Source organism: Perognathus longimembris, chromosome 20, assembly GCF_023159225.1.
Source record: "Perognathus longimembris pacificus isolate PPM17 chromosome 20, ASM2315922v1, whole genome shotgun sequence".
NCBI lineage: Eukaryota > Metazoa > Chordata > Mammalia > Rodentia > Heteromyidae > Perognathus > Perognathus longimembris.
Window position 1 is genome coordinate 42,973,692 of NC_063180.1, and position 26,469 is coordinate 43,000,160.

At 51.8% G+C, this 26,469-nt stretch overlaps 1 protein-coding gene across 8 annotated transcripts in view; it reads left to right on the top strand.

Moving 5' to 3' along the window:
* Positions 1 to 6,756: 6,756 nt before the first annotated feature.
* The window catches only part of Lrrc49 (leucine rich repeat containing 49), a 48,183-nt gene continuing 28,470 nt past the window's right edge, over positions 6,757 to 26,469 (top strand). The window contains exons 1-8 of one of the 8 annotated variants that reach the window (XM_048329652.1): positions 6,757 to 6,843; positions 7,423 to 7,479; positions 11,916 to 12,003; positions 16,070 to 16,267; positions 16,499 to 16,601; positions 19,807 to 20,010; positions 23,384 to 23,450; positions 25,958 to 26,101. In XM_048329652.1, the coding sequence (XP_048185609.1) occupies positions 6,796 to 6,843; positions 7,423 to 7,479; positions 11,916 to 12,003; positions 16,070 to 16,267; positions 16,499 to 16,601; positions 19,807 to 20,010; positions 23,384 to 23,450; positions 25,958 to 26,101 (909 nt within the window). In that variant the 5' untranslated portion in view covers positions 6,757 to 6,795. Of the gene's footprint in view, positions 6,848 to 7,422; positions 7,480 to 11,915; positions 12,004 to 15,126; positions 15,146 to 16,069; positions 16,268 to 16,498; positions 16,602 to 19,806; positions 20,011 to 23,383; positions 23,451 to 25,957; positions 26,102 to 26,469 lie in introns of those variants that run through there. The other 7 variants (XM_048329655.1, XM_048329653.1, XM_048329658.1 and 4 more) reach the window with 7 other exon arrangements.

The window sequence follows — 26,469 nt, forward strand, 5'->3', positions numbered from 1 at the left end:
AGGGGATGGGGAGGGGCGCTCAGCCAGGCTGCCTGGTGTCGAAATCTCCTGGCCACAGCTGCCGTAGAAAACCCGTCACTGTGTTTTCATTCGCGGAGGAAAGCATGTTCTGTTCTGACTTCTTGCATAACCATGAAACATCTGGAGTAACTTAGCTCAGAACTTCCTTCCAGGGTCACATCTGGGCTAAGCGATGGGGCATGATTTCCACCTAGAAAGGTAGGCTCTGACCATCTGACGAGGCATCGTGGCTGCCAGGGAGTCTGGCAGAACTTAGCACTCACACTTTGGTGTGACATCCCACTTCTCCCCCCTCCCCCCCCCCAGCAGTGAGCAGGGCAGGAAGTGGTAGGAAGGCGTGTAGAAGTGGGAAGACTCTGGTGACAAGTGGGAAGGACCTGCCAGGGCTTCTCCAGGGAGTGGCCCTCCCATCTCAGTGTGCTCCGGAGCCACTGGGAGGGCTGAGAACTCATCGCCCGCTCCAACCCCCCAGTTTCTGGTTCATCCTAAAGAGGATCAGTGTCTAGACTAACTACCCCCAAAGTTAAACATCAAGGACCCATCAACCCATCAGGGAAAGGCGAATCAAAACCACACGGAATGGCCACCTCACCGAGCCAGAACAGGTGCACAGGTGCTGACAAGGATGGGAGGGGGCGGGGCAGATGGGGGGGGGGACTCTTACTCGCTGCTGCTGGGGTATATAAGTCAGACCACTGCGGAAAGTCAGGAAGGAGTTCCTCCAACGATTTGAAGTAGGATGGAATACCATCGGATCCAGCGCAGCAGTGCTAGGTGTCTACGGAAGAGCTGAGTCCGCACCGGACGCCCGCAGGCCCACGGTGAGGGCAGCTCTATTCACAACAGCCGAATCGGGGCTGGGAATATGGCCTACTGGCAAGAGTGTTCGCCTTGTATACATGAAGCCCTGGGTTCGATTCCTCAGCACCACGTATATAGAAGAAGAAAAAACCAGCCAAATTATGCAGTCCATGGTGAAGGGTTAAGAAAATGTGCTGTGTAGACACCAGAGCATTGCTCAGCCATTAGGACAAATGAGATTATGTCGTTGGCAAGGGGGGTGGGGGGAAAACAGATGGGACTGGAGAGCTTCACGTTAAGAGAGAGAAAAACTGAAAATGGCTGAACCGGAAACACATTAAGAGAGATACAGACTGGATGTCTCTCCAGGCCATGTGTTGCACGTTGTCTCTGACTGTGGGAGCCAGGGGAAACCAGCCAAACAAACAGGAAGGACAACCATATTGTGAAAGAGAAAGAGGAGGGGATGAGGGGTGGGGAGGGGGCGCCAAGGGCATCATGCAATCACACACGTGGCACGTGACAGGTGTGAATATACGAACATGTGGATATGTGATCATACATGAATATAGGTCACCTGTATGGAGGTATTCATAGATGTTATATGTCATATGTGAGTAGATGGATTCTAGATAAATATAATTCGATGACAGATAAGATAGGTAGAGGGAGATGATATAGATTATAGATAGATGATATAAATCAATCATAGATGATAGATTATACGTACAGATGATAGATAGATAGATAGCATAATAAAAGCCATCAGATGCTGTTTGAGAAAGAGGTGGTAGGAGGGAGCACAGGGGACATGGCGGATGGCAAGGAAAGATGTTTAAGGAAGTGTGGGTGCACGGGGATGGAGCTCTCACAACAAAACCCCATATAACAAATGGATGTTAACGCAGGTATCCAAACAAAGCATTGCTATGTGCACGTTAGGACTCTATCCACGTGGGATTCTCCTCATTGGCCCAACCTCTGGGGCTTCTTCAGCTTGTATTCGCAGGAAAAGATTATTAAACAACAGATCAGCATTTAGTGGGAAGTCTACTTGGTTCCTGCACTCCGGCCCTTCCCATTTTTGAACACTAGAGCTTCAGACACTGAAGCTTTGGTTATTTCCGTTGAAGACGTCCATGTCAGATTCTTTTCCTGCACCGACTCTGGCGATGGAGAACACGGGCCGGGGCGTGTGGTTTCCCCCCAGTGGTTTACAGACATTTATAGATGGGGATGGATGAGTCACGGGTAGGGCGGCCGCAGAACTGCCCACACGCTTGTCATCAAAATATTGCTGCATTGCCACGGGCCCAGCTGTGCTTTGCCATGTTTAGGAAAAGAACTAAATGCTCCCGGGCTGCTTTCCATGTTTCTGCGGCTGTCCAGGTTCAAGGGAAGTGGTCTCAGCTCCACGGGGTGGAGTGTTATAAGTGAGGAGAGCATTTTCATCTCTTAAAAGCATCTTAGAAATCTTTTTGGTCCTGGGGCCTGAACTCACAGCCTGGGCGCTGTCCCTGAGCTCTTTTGCTTAAGGCTGGTGCTCTACCACGTTGAGCCACAGCGCCACTTCTGGGTTTCTGGTGGCTCATTGGAGATAAAGAGTCTCGTGGACTTTCCTGCCCTGGGCTGGCTTCAAACTGTGACCCTCGGATCTCAGTCTCCTGAGTAGCTCGGATGACAGGCAGGAGACATTGGCACCTGGAAGTTTTTTGTTTTTTGTAATATGCTGTGTTTTTTTTTTTTTTTGAGGACAGGACTGTATCTGTGGCATTCAGCTTTATTCCAGTTGATAGGATGAGAGAGAAAGAATGCTGATCATCAGAGTGGAGGGATGAGCCTGGAAGGCGAGAACTTCGAAAATGGCTTCCTGTCAGATTCAGTTTGGGGAGGCTCGGGATTGTGGTTGAGGCTGAGGTTAAGCTGTGAAATAATTTGGGGTTTTCCACTGTGTACATGTTTTAAAGAGACATGTTTCAAGACGGAGGAATATTATTGGCACTGTTTAATTAAAAAAGGAAATTTAGGCTCACGCCTGTCATCCTAGCTACTCAGGAGGCTGAGATCTGAGCCCTGTGGTTTGAAGCCAACCTGGGCAGTAAAGCCTGTAAGACTCTTATCTCCAATCAACTACCAAAAAAGAAAAAAAGGCGGAAACAAGCTTGGCTCACATGGTAGACAGCCAGCCTTGAACACAAAAGCTCACAGACAACACCCAGGCCCTGAGTTCAAGCCCCAGGACCAGCACAAAATTAAAAAAGAAATTTAAAAAGAGGAAATTCAGACAGAGAACGAAGTTCCATAAGCAGAATGTAAGAAAGGTCCGAGTGCCTGGGGGTGAAGAGCCAGACTTTGAAGTCAGGCCCCACTTTACCACGCGAACCCCACTTTACCACGTGAACCTGAGATAAGCAGGCCCTGTGAGCAGACCCAGGAAAAGCTTATTAGGGCCCAGCCAGTCAAGAACTCTAACGACTGGGAATGCTTAACTCTAACCGCCCCCAGAATGCCTCGAGCCCTGAGCCAATTAGATTTGTACTCGTGTCCGGGTCTTGCTTGCTTGAACACCTGATTGCTGTAACTTTGTTTTTTTGTCTTGCTTGAACACCTGATTGTTGTTAACTTTGTTTTTTGCCTTTATAAGCCCTGTGTAATCGCAGTTCGGGGCTTCCTCCTAACCTCCGCTGTGTTGGTGGGTAGGACGAGGCCTGAGTTGCAGCCCGCCTGAATAAAGCCTTGCCTTGCTTTTGCATTTCGGAACGTCTGCGTCTCGGTGGCCTTCTTGGTGGTCGTTTCGCGACTTGGCACAACAGGGGAAAGTCAGAAACTTCAGCTCGAGGGTCTAGAGACGGAGGGCATGCTCTCCAGGCCAGTCCAGGGCCCCGGAGAGGAAGAACTCGGCCGTCAGAGAAGGACCTAACTTCTAAAGACAGATCGCCAAGCTGAGGTCCTCTCTCTCAGCCTGCGGTTGGGCTACTTGTACATCCGCAATTCCTTCACCCGAGTAAAGGGTCACGCAGAATGACGTCGGGAGTGTTATAGCAGCCGGAAGGAATGTGAAGGCTTTGGTGGGGCGGGAGTGGGAAAACAATGAGGCCTTCTCCATGGGAAAGGAAATGCCAGGAGACTGTGTATCAGGCGGTGTTTGCTGTGTAACAAATGACCCCGCCATTTAGAGGGCCCAAACCCATTGTTGAGTCATCTCACAATCTCGTGGGTTGGCAGGGAAGTTCCTCTGGCCTCAAATTTCAATTCCTCCACATCTGCCTCCTAAGAAGCTTGAGAGACCACACATGGCTTCTTCCGCAGACAGCTGTGGACTCATTTCCATGGTGGTTCTAGGGCCCAGCCCTTTTGAAGTCTTGGTGTGGGGCGCCTTTGCTGGTGTTCCATCGGCTAGCCCAAAATCAAGAGGTGAGAGACACATGAGCTCTTGGCGGGAGGGGAAGAAGTTGTGGACTGTGTATGTGTTGGGTACTAGGGCTTGAGCTCAGGGCCTGTGCACTATCCCTTAACTTTTTCGCTCAAGGCTGGTGGTGCGCTACTACTTGAGCCATACCTCCGCGCCCAGCTTTTTGGTGGTTCATTTCATTGGAAGCATTTCGAGTGGATGATTTTTCCCAAGTTCCTTCCACTCCTGACACGTTCAGGGAAGCTAGAGAGAGACCCACCCGTATACAAAGGGAGCAAGTCTGTGAGGAGCAGCCCCCTTCAGAGGGCACTGGGAAGACTGGCAGCCTCTAGATGTTTTCAAGACATGCTCGAGCCTTATTTATTTCACACATGTTAACTGAGTGTCCAGTGAACGCCAGACGTGGAAGGCGGGCCCCCTCGGTGGAAAGTTTGCTTCGGCCTCCAGGGAGCTTACAAGATATTGTAAGCTCCATGAAATGATTCTGAGGAAATCTAAGCAGGACTTGGAAATTACCCAATCACTGCTAAGCAGGGGCCTGGAAAGGCGGGGTTGGCTGTGGAGACCAGCAGGGATTACTTCAGATTCCTTCTTGCTCTCAGCTGCAAAACAAAACAAGCAGGGACTAGAACATCCCCCAAGCTCCCGTCAGTTCCAAAACTGTCATTTGACCGCGGATCTGTTTATAGGCACTGCAGCTCAGCAACCCCACCTAGTGTCTGAGTGCACTTAGGGAGCATTTAGGCCAAAAATAAGACCACAGGAGACACGGAAGGCTTCCGAGTCAACCACAAGAGGGTTCCTTAATCCCCTCTCAACAGAAAAGGCGGGGCATGGTGGCACAGACCCATCACCCCAGCTATGGTGGGAAATGTAAATAGGAATTATAGCCCAGGCTGCCAGGGCCAAAAAAAAAAAAAAATCAAGACCCTAATGTCAAACTAGCAGTTGTTGAAAAGGAAAGCCCTAAGTTCAAACCCCAGTACCACCAAAATATTGTGCATGTGTGCGCACACGTGTGTGTATGTGCGTGCATGTAGGTACTAAATCAAAGTTTTGCATGTGAATAGTCTTAGGCCCAGGAGAGGAAGTAATTGTGAGCACAGGTAGCTGACGGTGTGATTGATCTCATATGCTTCGGTATTTTACCAGGGCGAGCAGAGAGGGGGAAAGATAGAGCTCAGTAGGAAAGCAAGCAGGCAGGGCACATTTCAACCTCTACAGCTCCCAGATGCCAGGATAAGCGGACAAACTAAATACCTGCCTGATAATGAAACAGGGAAAGGGAAGTTGCAAAAGAATGGAGAAGTAGGGCTGGGAATGTGGCCTAGAGGAAGCCCTGGGTTCGATTCCCCAGCACCACATATATAGAAAAAGCCAGAGTGGCGCTGTGGCTCAAGTGGCAGAGTGCTAGCTTTGAGCAAAAAGAAGCCAGGGACAGTGCTCAGGCCCTGAGTCCAAGGCCCAGGACTGGCAAAAATAAATAAAGACTGGAGGCATGGTCCCAAATGGGTGAACTAGAAGTGGTAAAATATTGCATAGTAGGAGCCTCATCTTTAGTCAGTAGCTCCCCAGTTCCTCTCCCCTATCATTTATTTTTATTTATTTATTTTTTTGCTGGCCCCGGGGTTTGAACTCAGGGCTTGGGCGCTGTCCCGAGCCTCTCTGTGCTCAGGGCTAGCGCTCTACCACTTGAGCCACGGCGCCACTTCTGGCCTTTTCTGCCTGGGCTGACTTTGAACTGCAATCCTCAGATCTCAGCCTCTCGATTAGGTAGGAAGCCAGGCGTGAGCCCCTGGCTCCCCCCATCATTTGCAGCCGCCAGTAGCCAGGAGGCAGGAGGCAGGCAGCGGGGGGTGGGGGGGGTGGGGGAGGGGGGCCACCGGCGGGCCCGGTACCCCTGAGGGGAACGAGCCCCGTGCATCCGAACCCCGGGGAAGGGCGGAGCCGTCGGGGTCGCTCCGGCTCCCTCGACGGACAGACAGCAAGGCCAGCCTGGGAGACCGGGCGGCTGCAGGCCGCCGTCCTCCGGTGCCTCCCCGCCTCCTCCCTCCCCCCCCCCCCCAGCCCCGCCGGGCGTCCCCGCCACCCCCGGGCCGCCCGAAGCTCGCCGGGGCCGGGCGGAACGCCGGGACCCTCACCGGACCCAACTTCGCGTGGAGGTGGGTGGGTGGGTGGGGTGGGGGCCGGAAAGAGCGGAGGACCGGAAGTGGCGGTTGTCCTAGCGACCGCCGTGCCCGCGCGTTCCCCGCTCGGCTTGCTGCTCTGTTGTTTTTTTTTCCCACGAAGCCGGGGCGGTAAATCGAGGCATGGCGGTCCCACCGGCTCCCTCCCCTCCTCCTCCACACGGACCACCCGACCGTCGTCACGGGGCCGGGGCGGCCATTCGAGCTGGGGCCGGAGAAAGAGGAGGAGGAGGAGGAGGGGGAGGAGGAGGGGGAGGAGGACCCGACCGGAAGTGGCGGTTTCCAGGGTAACCGGGGAGCCGGTTGCCCCGGGAGACGGCCCCTCCGGCGCGTCTGCGTCTCCTCCGAGGCTCGAGCATCCCGTGCTGGCCCGCCATGATTCCCGGGAGGTACCGCTCCGCCTCGGGCCGGGCCGCCAACAACGTAGGTGGGGCGTCCCGGGGTGGGGTGGGGTGGGGTGGGGTGGGGTGGGAGGTGAGGGCGGCTCCTCCCGGGCTATTGTCCGCCCGGGGAGGAGGCTCGTCGCGGGTGGCCGTGGGCCGGGCCGCCACCAGCTCCCGTGGTGGTGTCCGGGGAATTGGGGGGGGGGGGTTGGCGCCCCGAGATCGCGGGAGGAGGTGATGTCGCAGCCCAGGGCCGCTTAAATGCCTCCAGCCCCTCCTCTTGATTCAACTGGGGAGATCTTCCATTAGGAGGGACTTACATTCACCGAGACGGTGAAGGGCCTTTTGAGGCCGAGGCCCTAGGTGGGTTCTATGGATCCCGGACAGGTTGAAGAAAAAAAATAAATGAATGCAACCTTAGGATTCTTAGATGTGATCGCCTTTCCTTGATTTCAGCCAATCTGCCATCCACGATGACTTAACCACGCTCAGAAACAAGACCTCTTAGTATTTTGATTCTCTAGCCGTATCTTCTTTGTGAGGGGAGGAGGTGATGTTTGTACATAAGAACGCATTTTACAATTTGATTGATTGATTGATTGATTTATTTACATTTCAGGTGAACTGTGGTCTCCACCTGGTTATTCAGACATCTTCCCTTCCTGAAAAGAACAAAGTAAGATTTCATCACACTGGTATTTAAAGTGGAGGTAAATTGTTATGCACAAATAGTAGTGGGTCTAACCTAGAAACAGAGTATATTTATTACGGTCTCCAATACGAAAGTGATTCTTACTTTTCTGACAGTGTAAATAGCCTGCATGATTCCTCTTTTGAAATGTCAGTGTCATTTTATTGATTGAAAGAGCTGGTTTTTTTTTCCCCCCAATATTTAAGCGTTTCTGAAGGGAAGGTCCTCTTTAAAACAATATTTCATAGTTTAATTGGAAACATTCTCTTGGTTAGCAGTGGCTAACTATGTCGCACTAATAGTAAAATCCTTAGAAGCCTTAGAAGGGGTAAAAGGTGGTGGTTTGGGCAGGCAAAACTACACGCTCCATGTAAAATCAGGGGAGACCAAAGACTGTTAGGACCATTATGTTTAAGGTTGTGTAGAATGGTTTCATAATGTTGGAATGTGAGATCCTTTTTTGGTCAGTCATGGGGCTTGAACTCAGGGCCTGAGTGTTGTTCCTAAGCTTTTTTTTTTTTTTTTTTTTTTTTTTTGCTCAAGGCTAGCGCTCTACCACTTGAGCCACAGCACCATCCTGTTGTTCTGGTTGGAGATAAGAGTCTCACAGACTTTCTTGCCCACGTTGACTTTGAACCACGATCCTCAGATCTTAGCCTCCTGAGTAGCTAGGATTACAGCCATGAACCACCAGTGCCCAACTATGAGATCCATGTTTCTAACATATGCTAATGGGCCGGTGCTATTGGAGAATTTCTGGCTTTTTATTTGGTTCTTGAAATAGCACAATTTCTACCTCTGTTTTACCCTGGAAATGAAGCATGCCCACCCCACCTCCTACACTGGGTCTCACTGTTTCCTCCTGTCACCAAGGTGGACTCCTTTGTCCAGCCATCACAATTCAGTTGTTTTCTAAAAAGTTGGTCAGTAGATATTAGACACCAGTGGTTCACACCTAGAATCCTAGCTACTCAGGAAGCTGAGGTCTGAAGATTGAGGGTATGGAACCACCCCAGTCAGGAAACTCCACGAGACTCTTTACTATACTACAAAAAAAAAAAAAACCACAAAAACAAAAAACAGGAAGAAGAGCTGTGGGTCCAGTGGTAGAGTACTAACCTTGAGCAAAAGAAGCTTGGGCAGTGCTCAAGCCCTAGGACCAGCGTGCACATGCATGCACGCGCGCGCGCACACACACACACAAGCTGTTCAGTAGATGCCATTGAAAAAACTCTGAAGTAAAGCTCCCGAGTTTACTCAGGATGATGTAAAGAAGGAGGATGGACATGAGGAGGATGGACATGAGGAGGATGGATGGACATGAGGATGGATGGATATGAGGATGGATGGACATGAGGAGGGTGGACATGAGGGTGGATGGACATGAGGAGGGTGGATGGACATGAGGAGAATGGACATGAGGAGGGTGGATGGACATGAGGATGGATGGACATGAGGTTGGATGGACATGAGGAGGGTGGATGGACATGAGGATGGGTGGATGGACATGAGGTTGGATGGACATGAGGAGGGTGGAAGGACATGAGGATGGATGAATGGACATGAGGAGGATAAATGAATGGACATGAGGAGGATGGACGGACATGAGGATGGATGGATATGAGGAGGGTGGATGGACATGATGGATGGATGGACACGAGGAGGATGGATGGACATGAGGATGGATGGATATGAGGAGGATGGATGGACATGAGGATGGATGGATATGAGGAGGATGGATGGACACGAGGAGGATGGATGGACATGAGGATGGATGGATATGAGGAGGATGGATGGACACGAGGAGGATGGATGTACATGAGGATGGATGGATATGAGGAGGATGGATGGACATGAGGAGGATGGATGGACATGAGGATGGATGGATATGAGGAGGGTGGATGGACATGAGGAGGGTGGATGGACATGAGGATGGATGGATATGAGGAGGATGGATGGACATGAGGAGGGTGGATGGACATGAGGATGGATGGATATGAGTAGGATGGATGGACATGAGGGTGGATGGACATGAGGAGGATGGATGGATATGAGGAGGATGGATGGACATGAGGAGGATGGATGGACATGAGGAGGATGGATGGACATGAGGATGGATGGACATGAGGAGGGTGGATGGACATGAGGAGGATGGATGGACATGAGGAGGATGGATGGACATGAGGATGGATGGACATGAGGATGGATGGACATGAGGAGGGTGGATGGACATGAGGAGGATGGATGGACATGAGGAGGATGGATGGACATGAGGATGGATGGACATGAGGATGGATGGACATGAGGAGGGTGGATGGACATGAGGAGGATGGATGGACATGAGGAGGATGGACATGAGGATGGATGGACATGAGGAGGATGGATGGACATGAGGAGGGTGGATGGACATGAGGAGGGTGGATGGACATGAGGATGGATGGATATGAGGAGGGTGGATGGACATGATGGATGGATGGACACGAGGAGGATGGATGGACATGAGGAGGATGGATGGACATGAGGATGGATGGACATGAGGGTGGATGGACATGAGGAGGATGGATGGATATGAGGATGGATGGACATGAGGAGGATGGATGGACATGAGGAGGGTGGATGGACATGATGGATGGATGGACATGAGAATGGATGGATATGAGGATGGATGGATATGAGGAGGATGGATGGACATGAGGATGGGTGGATATGAGGAGGATGGACATGAGGAGGATGGATGGACATGAGGATGGATGGATATGAGGAGGATGGATGGATATGAGGAGGATGGATGGACATGAGGATGGGTGGATATGAGGAGGATGGACATGAGGAGGATGGATGGACATGAGGATGGATGGACATGAGGAGGATGGATGGACACGAGGAGGATGGATGGACATGAGGATGGGTGGATATGAGGAGGATGGACATGAGGAGGATGGATGGACATGAGGATGGATGGACATGAGGAGGATGGATGGATATGAGGAGGATGGATGGACATGAGGAGGATGGATGGACATGAGGATGGATGGACATGAGGAGGATGGATGGACATGAGGATGGACATGAGGATGATGGACATGAGGAGGGTGGATGGACATGAGGATGGATGGACATGAGGAGGATGGATGGACATGAGGATGGATGGACATGAGGAGAATGGATGGACATGAGGATGGACATGAGGATGGATGGACATGAGGAGGATGGATGGACATGATGGATGGATGGATATGAGGAGGATGGATGGACATGAGGATGGATGGATATGAGGATGGATGGACATGAGGAGGGTGGATGGACATGATGGATGGATGGACACGAGGAGGATGGATGGACATGAGGATGGATGGCTATGAGGAGGATGGATGGACATGAGGATGGATGGACATGAGGAGGGTGGATGGACATGAGGATGGATGGATATGAGGATGGATGGACATGAGGAGGGTGGATGGACATGAGGAGGATGGATGGACATGAGGATGGATGGACATGAGGATGAATGGACATGAGGAGAATGGACATGAGGAGGGTGGATGGACATGAGAAGGATGTTTGTTTTTCTCAGTACTTCCAGAAAATTGTTTGAAATCCATTTAGTGAAAAATCCATAGAAGGATTTTACTATGTTATAGTTAGGCCTCCCCCCCCCCCCCGCCTTGCCCTAGGATCTTTAGTTTCTATGGCACACTTCATCTCCTTAACTGAACAGTGGCCCCCACCTCCCTGGGGCAGCCTGGAGCACACTCCCTGCTCATCTCAGGATCTGCCTGATGTCACAGAGAGTAAAACACTCATCATGTCCCCTTGAGACTGTTTTGAGGTGACCCCCCCTCCCCAGGAGGTACCGCTGGACAATGTATGGCCACTGCCTCGGTCCACTCCCGTTTCTTTTTGTCTCCAGAGAGTACCCCACATTCATAAAGTGGTTTCCTGTCGTCCTCACCCATATCCCAACTCCTGAATGCCACAAACCTGTGCGTGTCCCTGTGGCTCTTCCTGCTGGGGCGTGTCCCGTGGCGGCCACTCAACAGATGGCCCTTATGTGGTGTCTTTTACTCCGTGTCAATTATTGTGATGTGTGTGTGTGTGTGCGTGTGCGCTTGTGCGTGAGCCAGTCCTGGGGCTTGAACCCAGGGCCTGGCTGCTATTCCTGATCTTTTTTGCTCACGCTAATGTTCTATCACTTGAGCCACCAGCTCCACTTCTGGCTCTTTTGAGTGTTTGCTTGGAGATCAGAGTCTCATGGACTTTCCTGCATAGGCTGGCTTTGAACTGGGATCCTCAGATCTCAGCCTCCTGAGTAGCTGGGATGACAAGAGCCACTGGCGCTCAGCTGTGTGTTGTGTTTTAATTACTGTCATTACTTAACTGTCTATTCCTTCTCCCTGTGATTCTTAAATAATGTTTTTCAGGTTGAATTCAAGATTAACAGAGAAACTCCACCATTTCCGGGTAGGCTCTTACAACATGACCTGGAAAGAAACTACTCAAGCAGGCAAGGTATTGTTGGTGGGTGGGGCATTGGGTTCACCACCCCCTACCCGGGGCGGAGGGGGGCGGGGGTTGTTCAGTAATGTTCTACTAGTATATCTCAATAAACGGAAGGTCAGAACGAAATGGTTTAGTGCTTACCACATTGGCTAGGTAGTGGTCTAAGTCGGGGACTGTGCCTCCCCCACCCAGGCCCCCGGGCTTTGGGGGAAGGCTGATCAGCAGAGCTCCCCACGGGATTAATTGCATCGATGCACGGACACGAGGCCAGTTTATTGTCCCTCCCCCTCTTTTCCAGTCTCTCTGGGCCCTCCTCCTATGGCCGGCTTTTCCTCCTCTGCGTCCTCCGCTCCTGTCCAGGCTGGGTGCTGGTCCCTGCCACGGCGTAGCTTCAGTTACCTAGTGCAGGAGGGGCCTGTGATTGATGCCATGCCTGCTCACAGGGTGGGCACCCCAGGCTCCTGCCCACGTCACGCGCTCACACCACACACTCGTACCACACGGTAGATGTGAGCCTCAAGGGTTTTTATGTGTGCATGGTGAATCTCTCGTTTGCCCATCCTGGGGCTTGAACTCAGGGCCTGGCCACTGCCCCTGAGCTATTTTGTTAAGGCTACTGCTCTACGCTTTGAGTCACCCCTTTACCTCCAACTTTTTGCTGGTTAATTGGAAACAAGAGTCTCATAGACTTTCATGCCTGGGGTTGGCTTCTAACGTTGATCCTTAGATCTCAGCTCCCCCCCCCCCCCCCAGGAGCTAGGATTACAGGCTTGAGCCACCAGGCCCTTGGCCTTTGTTTGCATTTGTTAAAAAAACTTAGTTTCTTCCCCAAGATTTTCTTGAGTTTTGGGTAGTGGGGGGTACACTTGCGGGGTTGGCTGGCCAGGTCGATCTGTTTTTCAGTCTGAGAGTATTGCTAGATATTTGCTAATGGGGGACTATTATGGAGGTGTTGATTTTGAGCGTCTGAGAGATGAAGTCTTACATACAAGTAATAACCCACACAGTAGAAACTGGAAATAAATTAGGGGAAAATGAGCCTAAGTGGCTTTCCTTAGATTTGGCTTGGAGTCCTTGTGAAGGCAGGATGCTGATTTGGCAAGGTGCATTTATGCACCTGGCCATGTCCCCCGGGGCCTCCCCAGGGGGTCTAGGCCAAGTCCCGCAGACCAGGCCACACAGCCCGTAACTCGACTGACTCCTCAACGGCTGTCACCCTCGTATCAATTGTACTTCATCAGGAAAAGCTTGGGACCTTTCTCCAATCAACTGTGCTTTAATACTTAACCCATTATTCTCAAATTTCCCTTCATTTCTTCTTTTCAAAACTAATCAATAAACAAATCAAAAATAATCCATCAGGGCTGGGGATATGGCCTAGTGGCAAGAGCGCCTCGCCTCGTATACTTGAAGCCCTGGGTTCAATTCCCCAGCACCACATATATAGAAAACGGCCAGAAGGGGCGCTGTGGCTCAAGTGGCAGAGTGCTAGCCTTGAGCAAAAAAGAAGCCAGGGACAGTGCTCAGGCTTTGAGTTCAAGCCCCAGGACTGGCAAAAAAAAAAAAAAATTTTTTTAAAAAATAATAATAATAATCCGTCAGCACAAATTAACAAATGATAAGTCAAAAATAAAGAAACTCCATCTTTACGTAAGCTGAGTTAGTGTAAACCTTGGAATATGATTTCTTTTGGGCATTTGGAAGCTTTGTTGGCCCCTGCCTCCTTGTGATTTCTTAAGAGCCAAATACTCCAGAGACTCCGCTACGTGATGAAGTCTCGTGTAATCTGCCTCACTGGCCCAGCCCCTCATTCAGAAGTGGACGATGTGTGGGGGCGAGGGGCTGCGCCTCAAGTCCTCGTGAGTCAGCTGACAAAAGCGTGGTCATGTGCTCCACGGACCTGCAGATGCCCCTCTGCCCATCCCCTTCCACCTGCCCATCTGCCCCTCTTCCCCCATCCCTGTCCGTCCCCTCCTGTCCGTCCCCCCTTCTGCCCATCTACCCACTCTCACCTCCACCCACCGCGTACCTCACACACAGTGTGGTAGGCATTCCTGATCATCATAGAGCACTGTGACACCTGTGCCTGACTTCATTCAGCATTTTATACTAAAAAAAAATTCCTGATTTTCTTAATGGAAATAATGCACAAAAACAGATTTTTTTCGGTTAAGCCTTAGTAAACTGAAAAGGTAATTTATCTGCTGATTGCCTAGTGATTGGATTGCAGTCCTACCAAGACTAAGCCATGTAAAGTGAGTTTGTCTCGTAAGAACTTAGGGATTTAGGAAGATGAGGACGCAGCACGTCCAATCGTGCTGTAAGAAACATGCAGCCACAGAGGACCCAGTCCAGCGAATGGGCATTTTAAACATCCACTTAGAGGTGTGGCGCGTGAACGCCCACACACAGACCCATGCGACGCACGCAAATGGACACTCTCACTGACCAAAGGACGTGCGCAAATGATGCTCTCATGGAGAGTCCCCTGTTCCCAGGCAGGTAGAGGACCTGACGCGCTGCGCTCAGGCCTTGCTCCCTAGTTGCTTACTGTAGGGCGCATGGCACCCACCGATCAATGAGAGACCTCGAGCTCATTACGATGGTGCCTCGTTCTCATTCACACTAGTCTGAGTGGTAGGAGGACAGAGTTCCTTCATTCGCTGAGCGTAAATGAAATGTATTCATTGATTTTTGCTTCTGTATCCCAAATCGTACAAGCTTGAAGGCTACCTATTAAATTAAGGATTGGCCCGAAGTCTTAACAAAATAAGCACACCTAACTAATTAACTAGAGAAATGAAGATGGCTTTCCTTTGCCTTGTCTTCCTCAGATGGCTGTCTTTAATCAGTTCTGAGATTCCACTTGATCGTTAGGCTTGTCTGTCTTTGTCACGGAGGGGACTCCACTGCTTGAGCTTCTCCTCTAGTCTGGGAATCAGGTGATTTATTGGAGATGAATCTTTTGAGCTTCCTGTTACTGCTGGCTTCAATTCACAGTCCTCAGATCTCAGTCCCCTGAATAGCTAGGATCACGGGCCTAAGCCACAGCACCTGCTTCGATTGCTTTTGTTTTTAACCAGCTGATTCTGATTCCAAACCCGTGTACTGAGTCACGGTTGGTTGAGGATCCTACAAGCAGATGGTCATGGTAAGATTAATTTAGTGGCGAATATGATGTCATAGCATCACCTAGAAAAATGAGATATGAGCACTTATTATTTTGTTCAAGACGCTACTTGTAGCGAGGTGTGGCAGTGCATGCCTGTATTTCCAGCTACTAGGAGGCAGAGGCAGGAGGATCATGCGTTTGAGGCCAGCCTGGGCAAAGGTAGTGAGACACTGCCTCAAAACACAAATAAAAAACCAAAACACAAGAGAAAGGAGCTCAAGTGGTGGAATGCCTGCTTAGCACGTGCAAGCCCCCGGGTTCAATATCCAGTACTGAAAAGCAAGCAGCAAGCTGTGAGATTTCTGCAGACCCGCAGACCCATTGCCCCGGAGCTTTTTAATGGGGTCTGTGTGTGGCTTTACTGTGAGTGTTAGCACAAGTCTGCAGGGCCCCCCAAAAGCCTGTGCTCCCCCGCCCCATTGGGCTTGATTTGGGCAGCTCAGCTCTTACCTGGTCTAGGCCTCCTGTCAGCGAGGTTCGCAGATGCACTGCCCTCCCTGCAGGGGAATTCAGAGTCCCCTCAGATCCCTCTCCTTTGACCCACCACTCAAATATTACCCCCTCCCTCATCGTTTCTCCTAGATCCCTCCACGCCCTTCTAGTTGCGTATAATATATGTTCATGTTCACTTCCCCATCCCATCCTTAGGCATTTTCACGAAGTGATACACAGCCAGACATGCTGTGCAGACAGGTTATTCTCAATTCTGCGTCCCCGGCCCACTCTGCATGGGGACAGCGTGTGGCGGAAGCCCCCGGTGGCTTTCCCGTGTCCCCTGTGGCATCCTGGGAGGTGGGGGCGGGGCCACAGCCCTGGGGCAGCCGGGGGGCCCCCGGTCCCCTTCCCCGTCCTGTAGCTGAGTCGTGCTACGTGGCTTGTGATAAACTCTTTGGTGTTTTGAAGGAGACGGAATTGCCGTAAGTCCTTCGCCTCGTAATAAATCATCCTGCCTCTCGTCCACAACAAACCTGACAGAGCTGTGTGGTCTGGACATGAAAAGCGGTGCCAGCTCCTTGTCGGCCTTTGGAGATTCTTCCTTTCAGACACCTTCCAAGTACCGCGTGCGGCAGGGCTGCCATAGCGCAGGCCCTGATGTCTCGGGTAATGAGGCCTCCGACGTGAGAGGGCTGGACGGCAGCGCAAGGGAGGAGTGGCGCACCCAGCACACGTAGCTCAGCTGAGGAGGAGGAGGCTGCTAGCCCCAGAGGCGGAGAGCTTTGGGAACGTTCTAGACAAGATAGTTGTAGATGCCAAAGCTTTCCAAATAGGTGACTTGAGCTCCAAAGTCTGAGATGTGTCTTAACCGCCCCATTTGTGTGTCATTTTCAATAGGTGATCATATTAATTTGGTGAGCTCATCAATGCCATCCTTTCCTATTCTCCAGCGTTCCACTGAAGAGAAAATCCTTTACTCAGACAGACTGACCCTAGAAAGGTGAGGACCCTGTCTTGTCTCTCTTTGTCTAGGTGAACGCCCAGATATGATACAAGACCACCCCCTCCTCCCTCCCCAGCTCTGTCCCCTTCCCTGAGGTCATCATTTTTAACCATTTTAGCTTTGTATTCACAGAGGCATGACTTTAAAAAAAATCTCTGGCACAGGACTTGACTGTATTTTGAAAGAATACCGTAGCAATTTGTTGTTGTTGTTGGTATGGGCTTGGGCCCTGTCCTGTGCCTCTTTTGCTAGTGCTCTAGTGTGTTGGAGCCATGCACCATTTCCGGTTTTCTGGTGGTTGATGGGAGATAAGAGTCTCACAGACTTTCCTGCTTGGGCTGGCTTCAAACCCTGATTCTCAGCTCTCAGCCTCCTGAGCAGCTAGGATGACAGGCCCGAGACACTGGCATTGGGCCGGTACCACAGCAATGGTGTTAGTCAACTTGGCGTTACTGTAAGAAATCTGGAATACTCATCTTAAAAAGAGGAAAGGTTTGCCTGGCCTCCCAGGCTTCAGGCCTTGGAAAGGGCCACTTGGCCTCGTTCCTGATGGGCAGCGCAGTGGCCGCGCGTTGTGGGGGGGGCAGCACCGAGGCCGAGCGGAGGGGGCTTGTGGAACAGAGCTGAGGCTGCACGTTGGTGCAGGGCGGGCTCCACACTGCAGAGGGCACAGGAGGGGCCAGGGTGCCAGCGTCCCGTTCACACCGATGACCTAAGACCACCTTGAGACACCACCTCCGCCAGCGCCTCCCGGGCTGGGTGGCGCCCCTCACGTGCGCTTCCTGTCACCGCCGCTCGCGCTGGCGCCGAGGAAAGTGGACTTCGAAGAGGAAAGCGCTTTGCAGTATGGGCCTCACGGCTTCCAGACCCATTGAGTCTGCGTCCCGGCCCCTCCCTGTCCTTCGTGTCCTCCCGCTGTTGCCTCCCCAGGGCGCCTGGGAGGGCTCTGCATGCCCCCCTCCCTCCCTCCCTCAGCGCCGCCCCCAAGCCGCAGGCTCACCCCCCCCCCTTCCTCAGGTCCCACGGCACCCTCGACCCCGGCCCGGCCCGGCGCTCCAGCATGGGCTAACGCTTGCTGGCCATCCCCTGCGGGAACCCAGGCTCCCAGGGGCTGAGGGTCAGCTCTGCAGCCCTGGCACAGTCCTGAGGCTGGCACAGCACAGGCGCTTGATGATCAGGTGGAGGACTCAGTCCCCGGCTCGCAGCCAGGGTGGTGTCCATTGTGGAGGGGCAGCACAGAACGGCACACAAAATGTCTGCTCTGCGCGCCTTGGCCTAGTGCTGCACCCTGGCCCCGTGGCCCGCTCTGGTGGGCTGTCCTGACCCCGTGGGCAGTGGGCAGCTGTGGTGAGACCTCCTGGCCCTGTGGGCAGTGGGCAGCTCTGGTGGGCTGTCCTGACCCCGTGGGCAGCGGGCAGCTCTGGTGGGCTGTCCTGACCCCGTGGGCAGTGGGCAGCTCTGGTGGGCTGTCCTGACCCCGTGGGCAGTGGGCAGCTCTGGTGGGCTGTCCTGACCCCGTGGGCAGCGGGCAGCTCTGGTGGGCTGTCCTGACCCCGTGGGCAGTGGGCAGCTCTGGTGGGCTGTCCTGACCCCGTGGGCAGCGGGCAGCTCTGGTGGGCTGTCCTGACCCCGTGGGCAGCGGGCAGCTCTGTGGGCTGTCCTGACCCCGTGGGCAGCGGCCCTCTCTGGTGGGCTGTCCTGACCCCGTGGGCAGCGGGCAGCTGTGGTAGGACCTCCTGACCCCGTGGGCTATGGATACTCTGGTGTGATGTGTGGCTGTTTGTGGACAGTCACTGAGAGCAGAGTCCCAGCTCCTTCATACACGAGTGTTTTCTTGTTTGTTTTTGTTTTGCCAATTTTGGGCCTTGAACTCGTGCCTGGCACTGTCTCTGAGCTGCTTTTGCTCAAGGTTAGCACTCTATCACTTGACCCACAGTCCCACTTCTGGCTTTTTCTATATATGTGGCACTGAGGAGTTGAACCCAGCTGAGGCAGGAAAGCCTAAGAGACTCCTTTTTTTTTTTTTTTTGGCCAGTCCTGGGGCTTGAACTCAGGGCCTGAGCACTGTCCCTGGCTTCTTTTTTGCTCAAGGCTAGCACTCTGCCACTTGAGCCACAGCGCCACTTCTGGCTTTTTGTGTATATGTGGTGCTGAGGAATTGAACTCAGGGCTTCATGCATGCCAGGCAAGCACTCTACTGCTAAGCCACATTCCCAGCCCTCTTTTTTTTTTTTTTTAAATTTTATTGACAGGGTGATGTACAGAGGGGGTACAGTTACATGATAAGGTAGTGAGTACATTTCTTGTCATATTTGTTACACCCTCATTTTTTCTTTCCCTTCCCTAGCTTAGATAAAGATATATACAATATCCAGTGTACCAAAATCATAAACAGTAACCACATGGAATACACCAAAGGAAATTCACCAAGTACATTAAACCTAACTCTTATCTCCAATTAACCACCAGAAAACTGGAAGTGGTGCTGTGGTTCAAAGTAGTAGAGTGCTAGCCTTGAGCACAAAGAGCTCAGTGATAGCACCTAGGGCCCAAGTTCAGACTCCACAACCCCCCCCAAAAAAAACAGCAGTGTTGGAGGCATGGTTCAAGTGGAATAGCACCAGCACAGCAAGCAAAGTCAAGTAAGCTCAAGGCCCCAAGTTCAAAGCCAGGTAAGAAGTGTCCATGGCTCAAGTGAACATTTCACAGAGCTCATGGGTCTTTCATGTGCTGTCTGCTCCAGTGATTTCTCTGCTGGCCATTCTTACCATGTGCGGTATGCCAGAGGCTGACCTCAGGTCTGTGATGTCCTCGCCACCCTCCTGGCCTCTAGCTCAGACATTTGACCCTTCCCTGGTGCCAGGTCACTGTGATGCAGGTAGACAGCGAAAACTCGGACTTCAGAATTGCCCTTCTCAGAGTCTGTTGGCCTCTTTGTGCACAACTTACAATTGAATACAGGTCCCGGAAGTGGTGCCGTGGCTCACGCGGTCGGGCAACAGCCTTGAGCTGAGGAGCTCAGAGACAGCGCCCAGGCCCAGAGTTCAAGCCCCATGACTGACAAAGAAAAGGTTATGGGTAAATACAGGTCCTGTGGCGCCCGGGGGCTGCCGGTGTCTCTCCCCAGCACGCCCCCAGGGCACCGCTGCAGCAGCTGGAGGAGGCGGCAGCTGCTCAGTCCTGACGTCCGCCCGTGTTCCAGGCAGAAGCTGACTGTGTGTCCTATCATCGACGGGGAGGAGCACCTGCGCCTGCTCAACTTCCAGCACAATTTTATAACGCGGATCCAGAATATCTCTAATCTGCACCGGCTGATATTCCTGGACTTATACGACAACCAGATTGAAGAGATCAGCGGGCTCTCCACACTGCGGTCCCTCCGCGTCCTCCTCCTGGGGAAGAACAGGTACGGTGGCCGGGCAGCCGTGGGCGTCCCGTGCCTCGTGCAGGACTAGGGCCCGGCCCGGCGGTGTGAGGTGCGGGACAGGGGCCCAGCCCAGTGGTATGCAGATGTAGGATGGGACGGAGCCATCAGAGTGCAGATGCAGTGCAGGTGTTCCGTGAGGGTCAGTCTGGCAGTTCATCAAGCCAGACAGCAGGGATGTATTTCCATTGCTTTCCCGTCCATACTGGTGTCCAGTGCGTGGTGGCCCCGGGCCCACCATCAGGCTTTCTGGGTGTAGATCGGCTGCAGGCTGTGCGTTTCGCTGCCCATCGTGTCTGGCGAGGGTGGCGCTTGCCGCTCTGTGTGGTGCGATTGGCCATGGCGTGTTTCTCAGCGCTGTTTCTGTGCCCGGCTAGCCCCATTCCTGCCTGCGCGTGTTCTTGCCGGCTCCCGCACAGCCTGTGTCACGCAGTTATACAGTTCCCGACTCCTTTCTTTAGGCTTAGCGAGGACTTTCCCTTTGAGTGGCTTTGTAATTTTTCCTAATATGACTTTCAAAGCATTGAACTTTCAGGCTGTGCTTCTTTTGTAGAAAAATAAGTTTCCTCATCAGGAAGAGAAGTAGATGAGAACACTCAGGTTTCTGCGGTAGTCCGTGCCGTCCAGGGAGGGTGGGAAGTTCTATCGAACGGTGAGCGCGAGGGGCCTCGATCTCCTGCTCAGCCCCGGCAGCTGCAGGCCCCCAGCCTGTCCATTGTGGATGGCACCTCCCCTCCCTGCCGGGATTGCCAGAATGTGCCTACAGTCCCAAAGCGCGTGCCAAAGTCGCCGGCCTGGGTCTCGTCACATCCTGAATGCGTGTGTGCTGCTTGTCTGGTTGTTCATTCTAGGGTATGCGTGTGCATGTTGTCTGGCTGGTTATTCTCGGATGTGTGTGCTTCGTGTCTAGTTGTTTACAGATGTTCAGTTCTTGTTACTCATGTGCCCCTCTGACCTAAGCAGGTGTTGAAAGCCCCATTCACGCAGAGGATCTGAGGCACAGAACTGAGTTACTTTCTGTACATCACTTGGAGGCTTGCGTGTGGTGTCCTGATCTCTTGTGCAAGGATGATGAAGAGCTAATGCAGCATTTCAGGAAGGAACAGGACAGGGACAGGGGGACGGTGATTCAGGTCATCATTTGGAATACAAAGAGAACATTTAAGCCAAGTGCTGATGCTCACACCTGTCATCCTAGCTACTCAGGAGGCTGAGATCTGAGGATCATGGTTCAAAGCCAGCCCAGGCAGGAAAGTCGGTGAGGCTCTTATCTCTAATGGACCACTAGAAAACCAGAAGTGGCACTGTGGCTCAAAGTGGTAGAGCACTAGCCTTGAGCAGAAGAGCTTAGGGACAATGTCAAGGCCGTGAGTTCAAGCCCCATGACCAATTAAAAAAAAAAAAAAGAGAACGTTTACGTGCACAGTTCCTGGAAGGTGAGACTAGAGCCATGATGGACGGGGCCCTCTCTGTCACACTGTAAAATGACTGGGAAACCTCCAGCTCTGCATTTGCTTCCTGCAGACATTTTCTTTTTTTCTTTTTTTTTTTTTTTTTTTTGGCCAGTCCTGGGCCTTGGACTCAGGGCCTGGGCACTGTCGCTGAGCTTTTGCTCAAGGCTAGTGCTCTGCCACTTGAGCCATAGCCACTTCAAGTTTTGGTTTGTTGTGGGTTTTTTTTTTTTGAGTGGTTTATTTGAGACAAGAGTCTCATGAACTTTCCTGGGCTGACTTTGAACCGTGATCCTCAGATCTCAGCCTCCTGAGTAGCTAGGATGACAGGTGAAAGGCAAAGAAGCACATTAAGTATTCAATAGAGGAGGGGTAGGCAGAAACCCCTAACTGGTCCTGGGGCTTGAACTCTGGGCCTGGGCACTGTCTCTGAGCTTTCATTCCCAAGGCTAGTGCCCTACTATTTAAGCTACAGCTTAAAAATATATAATTCTATTGTTATTATTAAAGTGTTGTACAGAGGGGTTAACATTCCATAAGTCAGGTAATAAGTGCATTTCTTTTTGGACAATGTCACTCCTTCTTTGGCTTTCTCCCAGTTTCCCTTCCAAGTAGATCATCTTTTAAAGGGGGTAAGACCCCCCTATCACACTCTCCCCGACGTGGAGTCATGTGATGGTTCCTGCATTCCCACTAGTGTTTGCTCCATCATTCCATCTGGCCACAGCACAGGTCGGTGAGGGAGATTCTGGGCACGCAGGAGGAGGGACTTCCTGTAGTGGGCCGAGGGGCCCATTGCCCTCCATGGGCCGCTCTGTGTATTCCCACGACTCTTTCCACTCAGTGCGATGCCAGAGCATCTTCCCGGACTTGCTGAGCTCGGTGGCAAAGCTAGGCCGCTTCTTGATTTGTGGTTCTCAGGTTCAAGTCCGATTTTCACCTTTCTCAGCAGGCGTGAGCTGTACCCACCCTCAGCCATCCATCCAGGATTCTGCCCCTCCCCTCCTCCCACCTCCTCCCTTCCTGCTCCTCGCCAATGCACACCGAGCGACCCCCGGGTTCTCCTCATGCCCGGATGCGGGGTTCCGACGCGCCTCACAATCGGCGCCTTCCATCCTGTGGGCGATGTCAGGGCTGAGTCCCTGCGTTCTGTGGCCTGGGCTTCTCTGGAGGGAGAAGAGCGGGAGCAAGGGAGACTGAGGCCATTGCATGGGTTCTTCTCTCCTCCAGTCCCTTCCTCCCACCACCCGCCATGCGGTAGATGAGCTCAGGACATAGTGCTTCCTCCTTAGCCGGGGCAGAGGACTCCAGACAACGTGAGCTTGTCCCAGGGGCTGGGGCTTAGGGCCCTGAGGGGCTGTTTCTATTCTTAGGAGAAATGCCTTGACCTTGTACTTCTCCTTCTGGAAAGTAGATTTGCTAACAGGGTGCCAGTGTTCACGCCTGTAATCCTAGCTACTCCAGAGGCTGAGATCAGAGGTTTGCAGTTCAAAGCCAGCCTAAGGAAGGAGAGGGAGGGAGACATTTACCTCCAGTGAACCACCATACAGCCAAAAGCAGAGCTGTGGCTCAAGTGGTAGAGTGTTAGCTTTGAGTGTAAAAGCTCAGGGACAGAATCCAGGCCCTGAATTCAAGCCCAAGACTGGTACCAAAAAATAAATAAATAAAAAAGGAAAACAAAAAAGGAAAGATAGGAAATCGAATCTCCTCTTCCCCTAGTGGCACCAGGCCTTACATGTAAAGTTACCTGAAGGGAGCGCGTTGCCGTGTAATACATGTCCTGACATAACTGTGTTATGCACAGAGGAAGAGAGAGGAACCCCTTGGTGAGCAGCTGGGGTTTGCTGGCAGATGGGGTACATCGTGTCTCCACTCACCTTTGTTGTACATATGCTGCCTTTCAGAATCAAAAGAATCTCAAATCTGGAGAATCTGAAACTCTTAGATGTCTTGGACCTTCATGGAAATCAGGTATTAGAAAGGTTGCTTGCTTCTCCCTCCCTCCCTTCCTCCCTCCCTCCCTCCCTCCCTCCCTCGCTCTGTCTCTCTTTCTTGCAAAAAGCAATGTTTATTAAGAGAGTAGAAATACAGAGTTTTCTCAAGGAGGAGAAATATTCAGATATCTTTCTCTTCCTTCTGAAAAAAGAATACCTAGAGAACTGGTGTGATATCTGTGGGACTGGGATTGGTATCCTTTTTCTTTCTGTGGTACTGGGATTTGAACTCAGGTCCTGGTGCTTGCTAGGTAGGTGCTCTGCAACTCGGGCCATGCCTCTGGTCCTTTGCTCTGGGAGGTTTGTAGAGGTGGTGTTCTATCCCCCGGCCAGCCAATGTGTGTGTCCCGCAGAGCTGGGACCGCAGACGAGCGCCACCGCGCCTGCCTTGCTAGACGGGACAGGCTTCAGGAAGGAACTTTTCCACCCTCCCCCCTCATCCCCTCCCCCGCAGCCGGGATTATGGGCATGAGCCACTGTACCTGGCCCCATCTTTGAAGAACCATATTGACATCGCATTTTTAAAGAATTGCTTTGCCGATTCATTGACGTTTGTAAGGTATTAAACCTACTTACGTGGGGCTGGGGATATAGCCTAGTGGCAAGAGTGCCTGCCTCGGATACACGAGGCCCTAGGTTCGATTCCCCAGCACCACATATACAGAAAACGGCCAGAAGCGGCGCTGTGGCTCAAGTGGCAGAGTGCTAGCCTTGAGCGGGAAGAAGCCAGGGACAGTGCTCAGGCCCCGAGTCCAAGGCCCAGGACTGGCCAAAAAAAAAAACAACAAAAAACTACTTACGTAAGATCCAGTAAAAACGCAGGAATATTCGCAGCACTTCTATTTTCATGTAGTTTTTTTTAGGAACTTAGGGGCTCCGCCCGCCTCCCTCTCCCCTCCCTCCTCAGAGGCGTCCCTGCTGTTGACTCCATGTTCACCTTCTGTGGGTCTTCTCGTGCATTTTGCCATACTAAAGAATTGGTATTCTATCTTTTTTTTTGGCCAGTCCTGGGCCTTGAACTCAGGGCCTGAGCACTGTCCCTGGCTTCTTTTTGCTCAAGGCTAGCACTCTGCCACCTGAGCCACAGTGCCACTTCCATCTTTTTCTGTATATGTGGTGCTGAGGAATGGAACCCAGGGCTTCCTGTATACGAGGCGAGCACTCCTGCCATTAGGCCATATTCCCAGCCCCTTGGCATTTTATCTTGAGTGCACTATTTTAGTAACCATAAGTGAAACATTTCATGGCGACTATTTTTCCTTTTATTTAACTGCCTCCCTCTAGGCCCACCTCCTAAAATCACAGCCCCTCCTGCCTCTGCTCTCGGGCCCTCGGGAAGCCACGCCCACAGCCTGTCTCTTGAGCACAGAGGAGCTTCCTTTGTATGCCTGAGAGCGTTGCTTCGTTCCCCTTTAGCTGTTAGGGCTCATAGCCTCCTGTACCCCCACTTTACCTCTGTTCTCCCGTCCTCTGCTTCCCCTTGGTGCCTGGGGAGATTCCTCAGGCCCGCGGGAGATGACCAAGCTCCCTTTTGACAGGGTCTGTGTTGCCATTTTTTTTGTTTTTTTTTTTTGTTATTCGTTTGTTTTTTGCCAGTCCTGGGCCTTGGACTCAGGGCCTGAGCACTGTCCCTGGCTTCTTCCCACTCAAGGCTAGCACTCTGCCACTTGAGCCACAGCGCCACTTTTGGCCTTTTCTATATATGCGGTGCTGGGGAATCAAACCCAGGGCTTCATGTGTATGAGGTGAGCACTCTTGCCACTAGACCATATTCCTAGTCCCTGTGTTGCCACTTTATTCATTTCATATATTTCCATCCTATCACCTATGTCCTATCTTACAATTCTGTCATTTCCAAGTACTTAAAGTCTTCATTTGGATTAAAACCAACATCAGATGGATTATAAACCTCAGAGCAGTTGTAAACACAGGTATAGGTTACTTTGGGGCTAAGGACGAGTAACAGAGGGGTGAAGATGAATGATCAAGGCACATTAGATGCAGGTGTGGAAATGTCACGGCGAGACCCCTTTCCTGTGTATAATTTAATTCACCAATAAAAACACTATGAACTGGTCTGGAAAATAGGAACTGCAATAAATATACTCATGTATACTCATGTTTCCGTTTTTGAACTTGCAAAGAACCCAGAAGTTGTGTTTGGCAGGTAGAATGAGGCCCTCCAGGCACCCGGCCAGGTCGGGCGCTCGGAGCTGCCGAGAAGGAAACGCTCGCTGATTCTTTTACGAAACCGACTCCAACCATTAACTGTGGTCTAGCTGTAAAATAGGATCTTTTGGTCCCTTCACGGGTTAGATGACTTCATACTTCTATCATCCTAGGAAATCAGAAATAGATTCTAAAGGTCTTTGTATACCACTTGTTGCTAATCTCGTAACTGAATCTTTTATTTTTCAGGTCTTAATGACATTCATGTATGAGATATGCTAAAGCCCCTGCTCTACTTTTTTATTTTTCTAACAGATTACCAAAATCGAAAATGTCAATCACTTGTGTGATTTGCGAGTTTTAAACCTTGCCCGGAACCATTTGAGTCACGTTGATAATCTCAATGGTCTGGATTCTCTAACCGAGCTGAACCTTCGGCACAACCAAATCACTTATGTGGTGAGTGCATGGGGGGCGGGGGGGGGGGACGGGGGGGGGGGTCGGCGGGCTTCGGCCTGGCTTTGCCGCTAAGGAGAAGATCGGTGCACATGGCCGCGTTGCTTCCGGCCAAGTCAGACCCAAGGTTGCTCAGGTTTGCCCTGAACTTAAGTTGGATGTACAGCTGCTGAGCTTTGTAATACCTTCATTTGGGAGGTGGGAAGGCACTTTTCCATTTTTTTTAAATTTTTTTTTGGCCAGTCCTGGGCCTTGGACTCAGGGCCTGAGCACTGTCCCTGGCTTCTTCCCGCTCAAGGCTAGCACTCTGCCACTTGAGCCGCAGCGCCACTTCTGGCCATTTTCTGTATATGTGGTGCTGGGGAATCGAA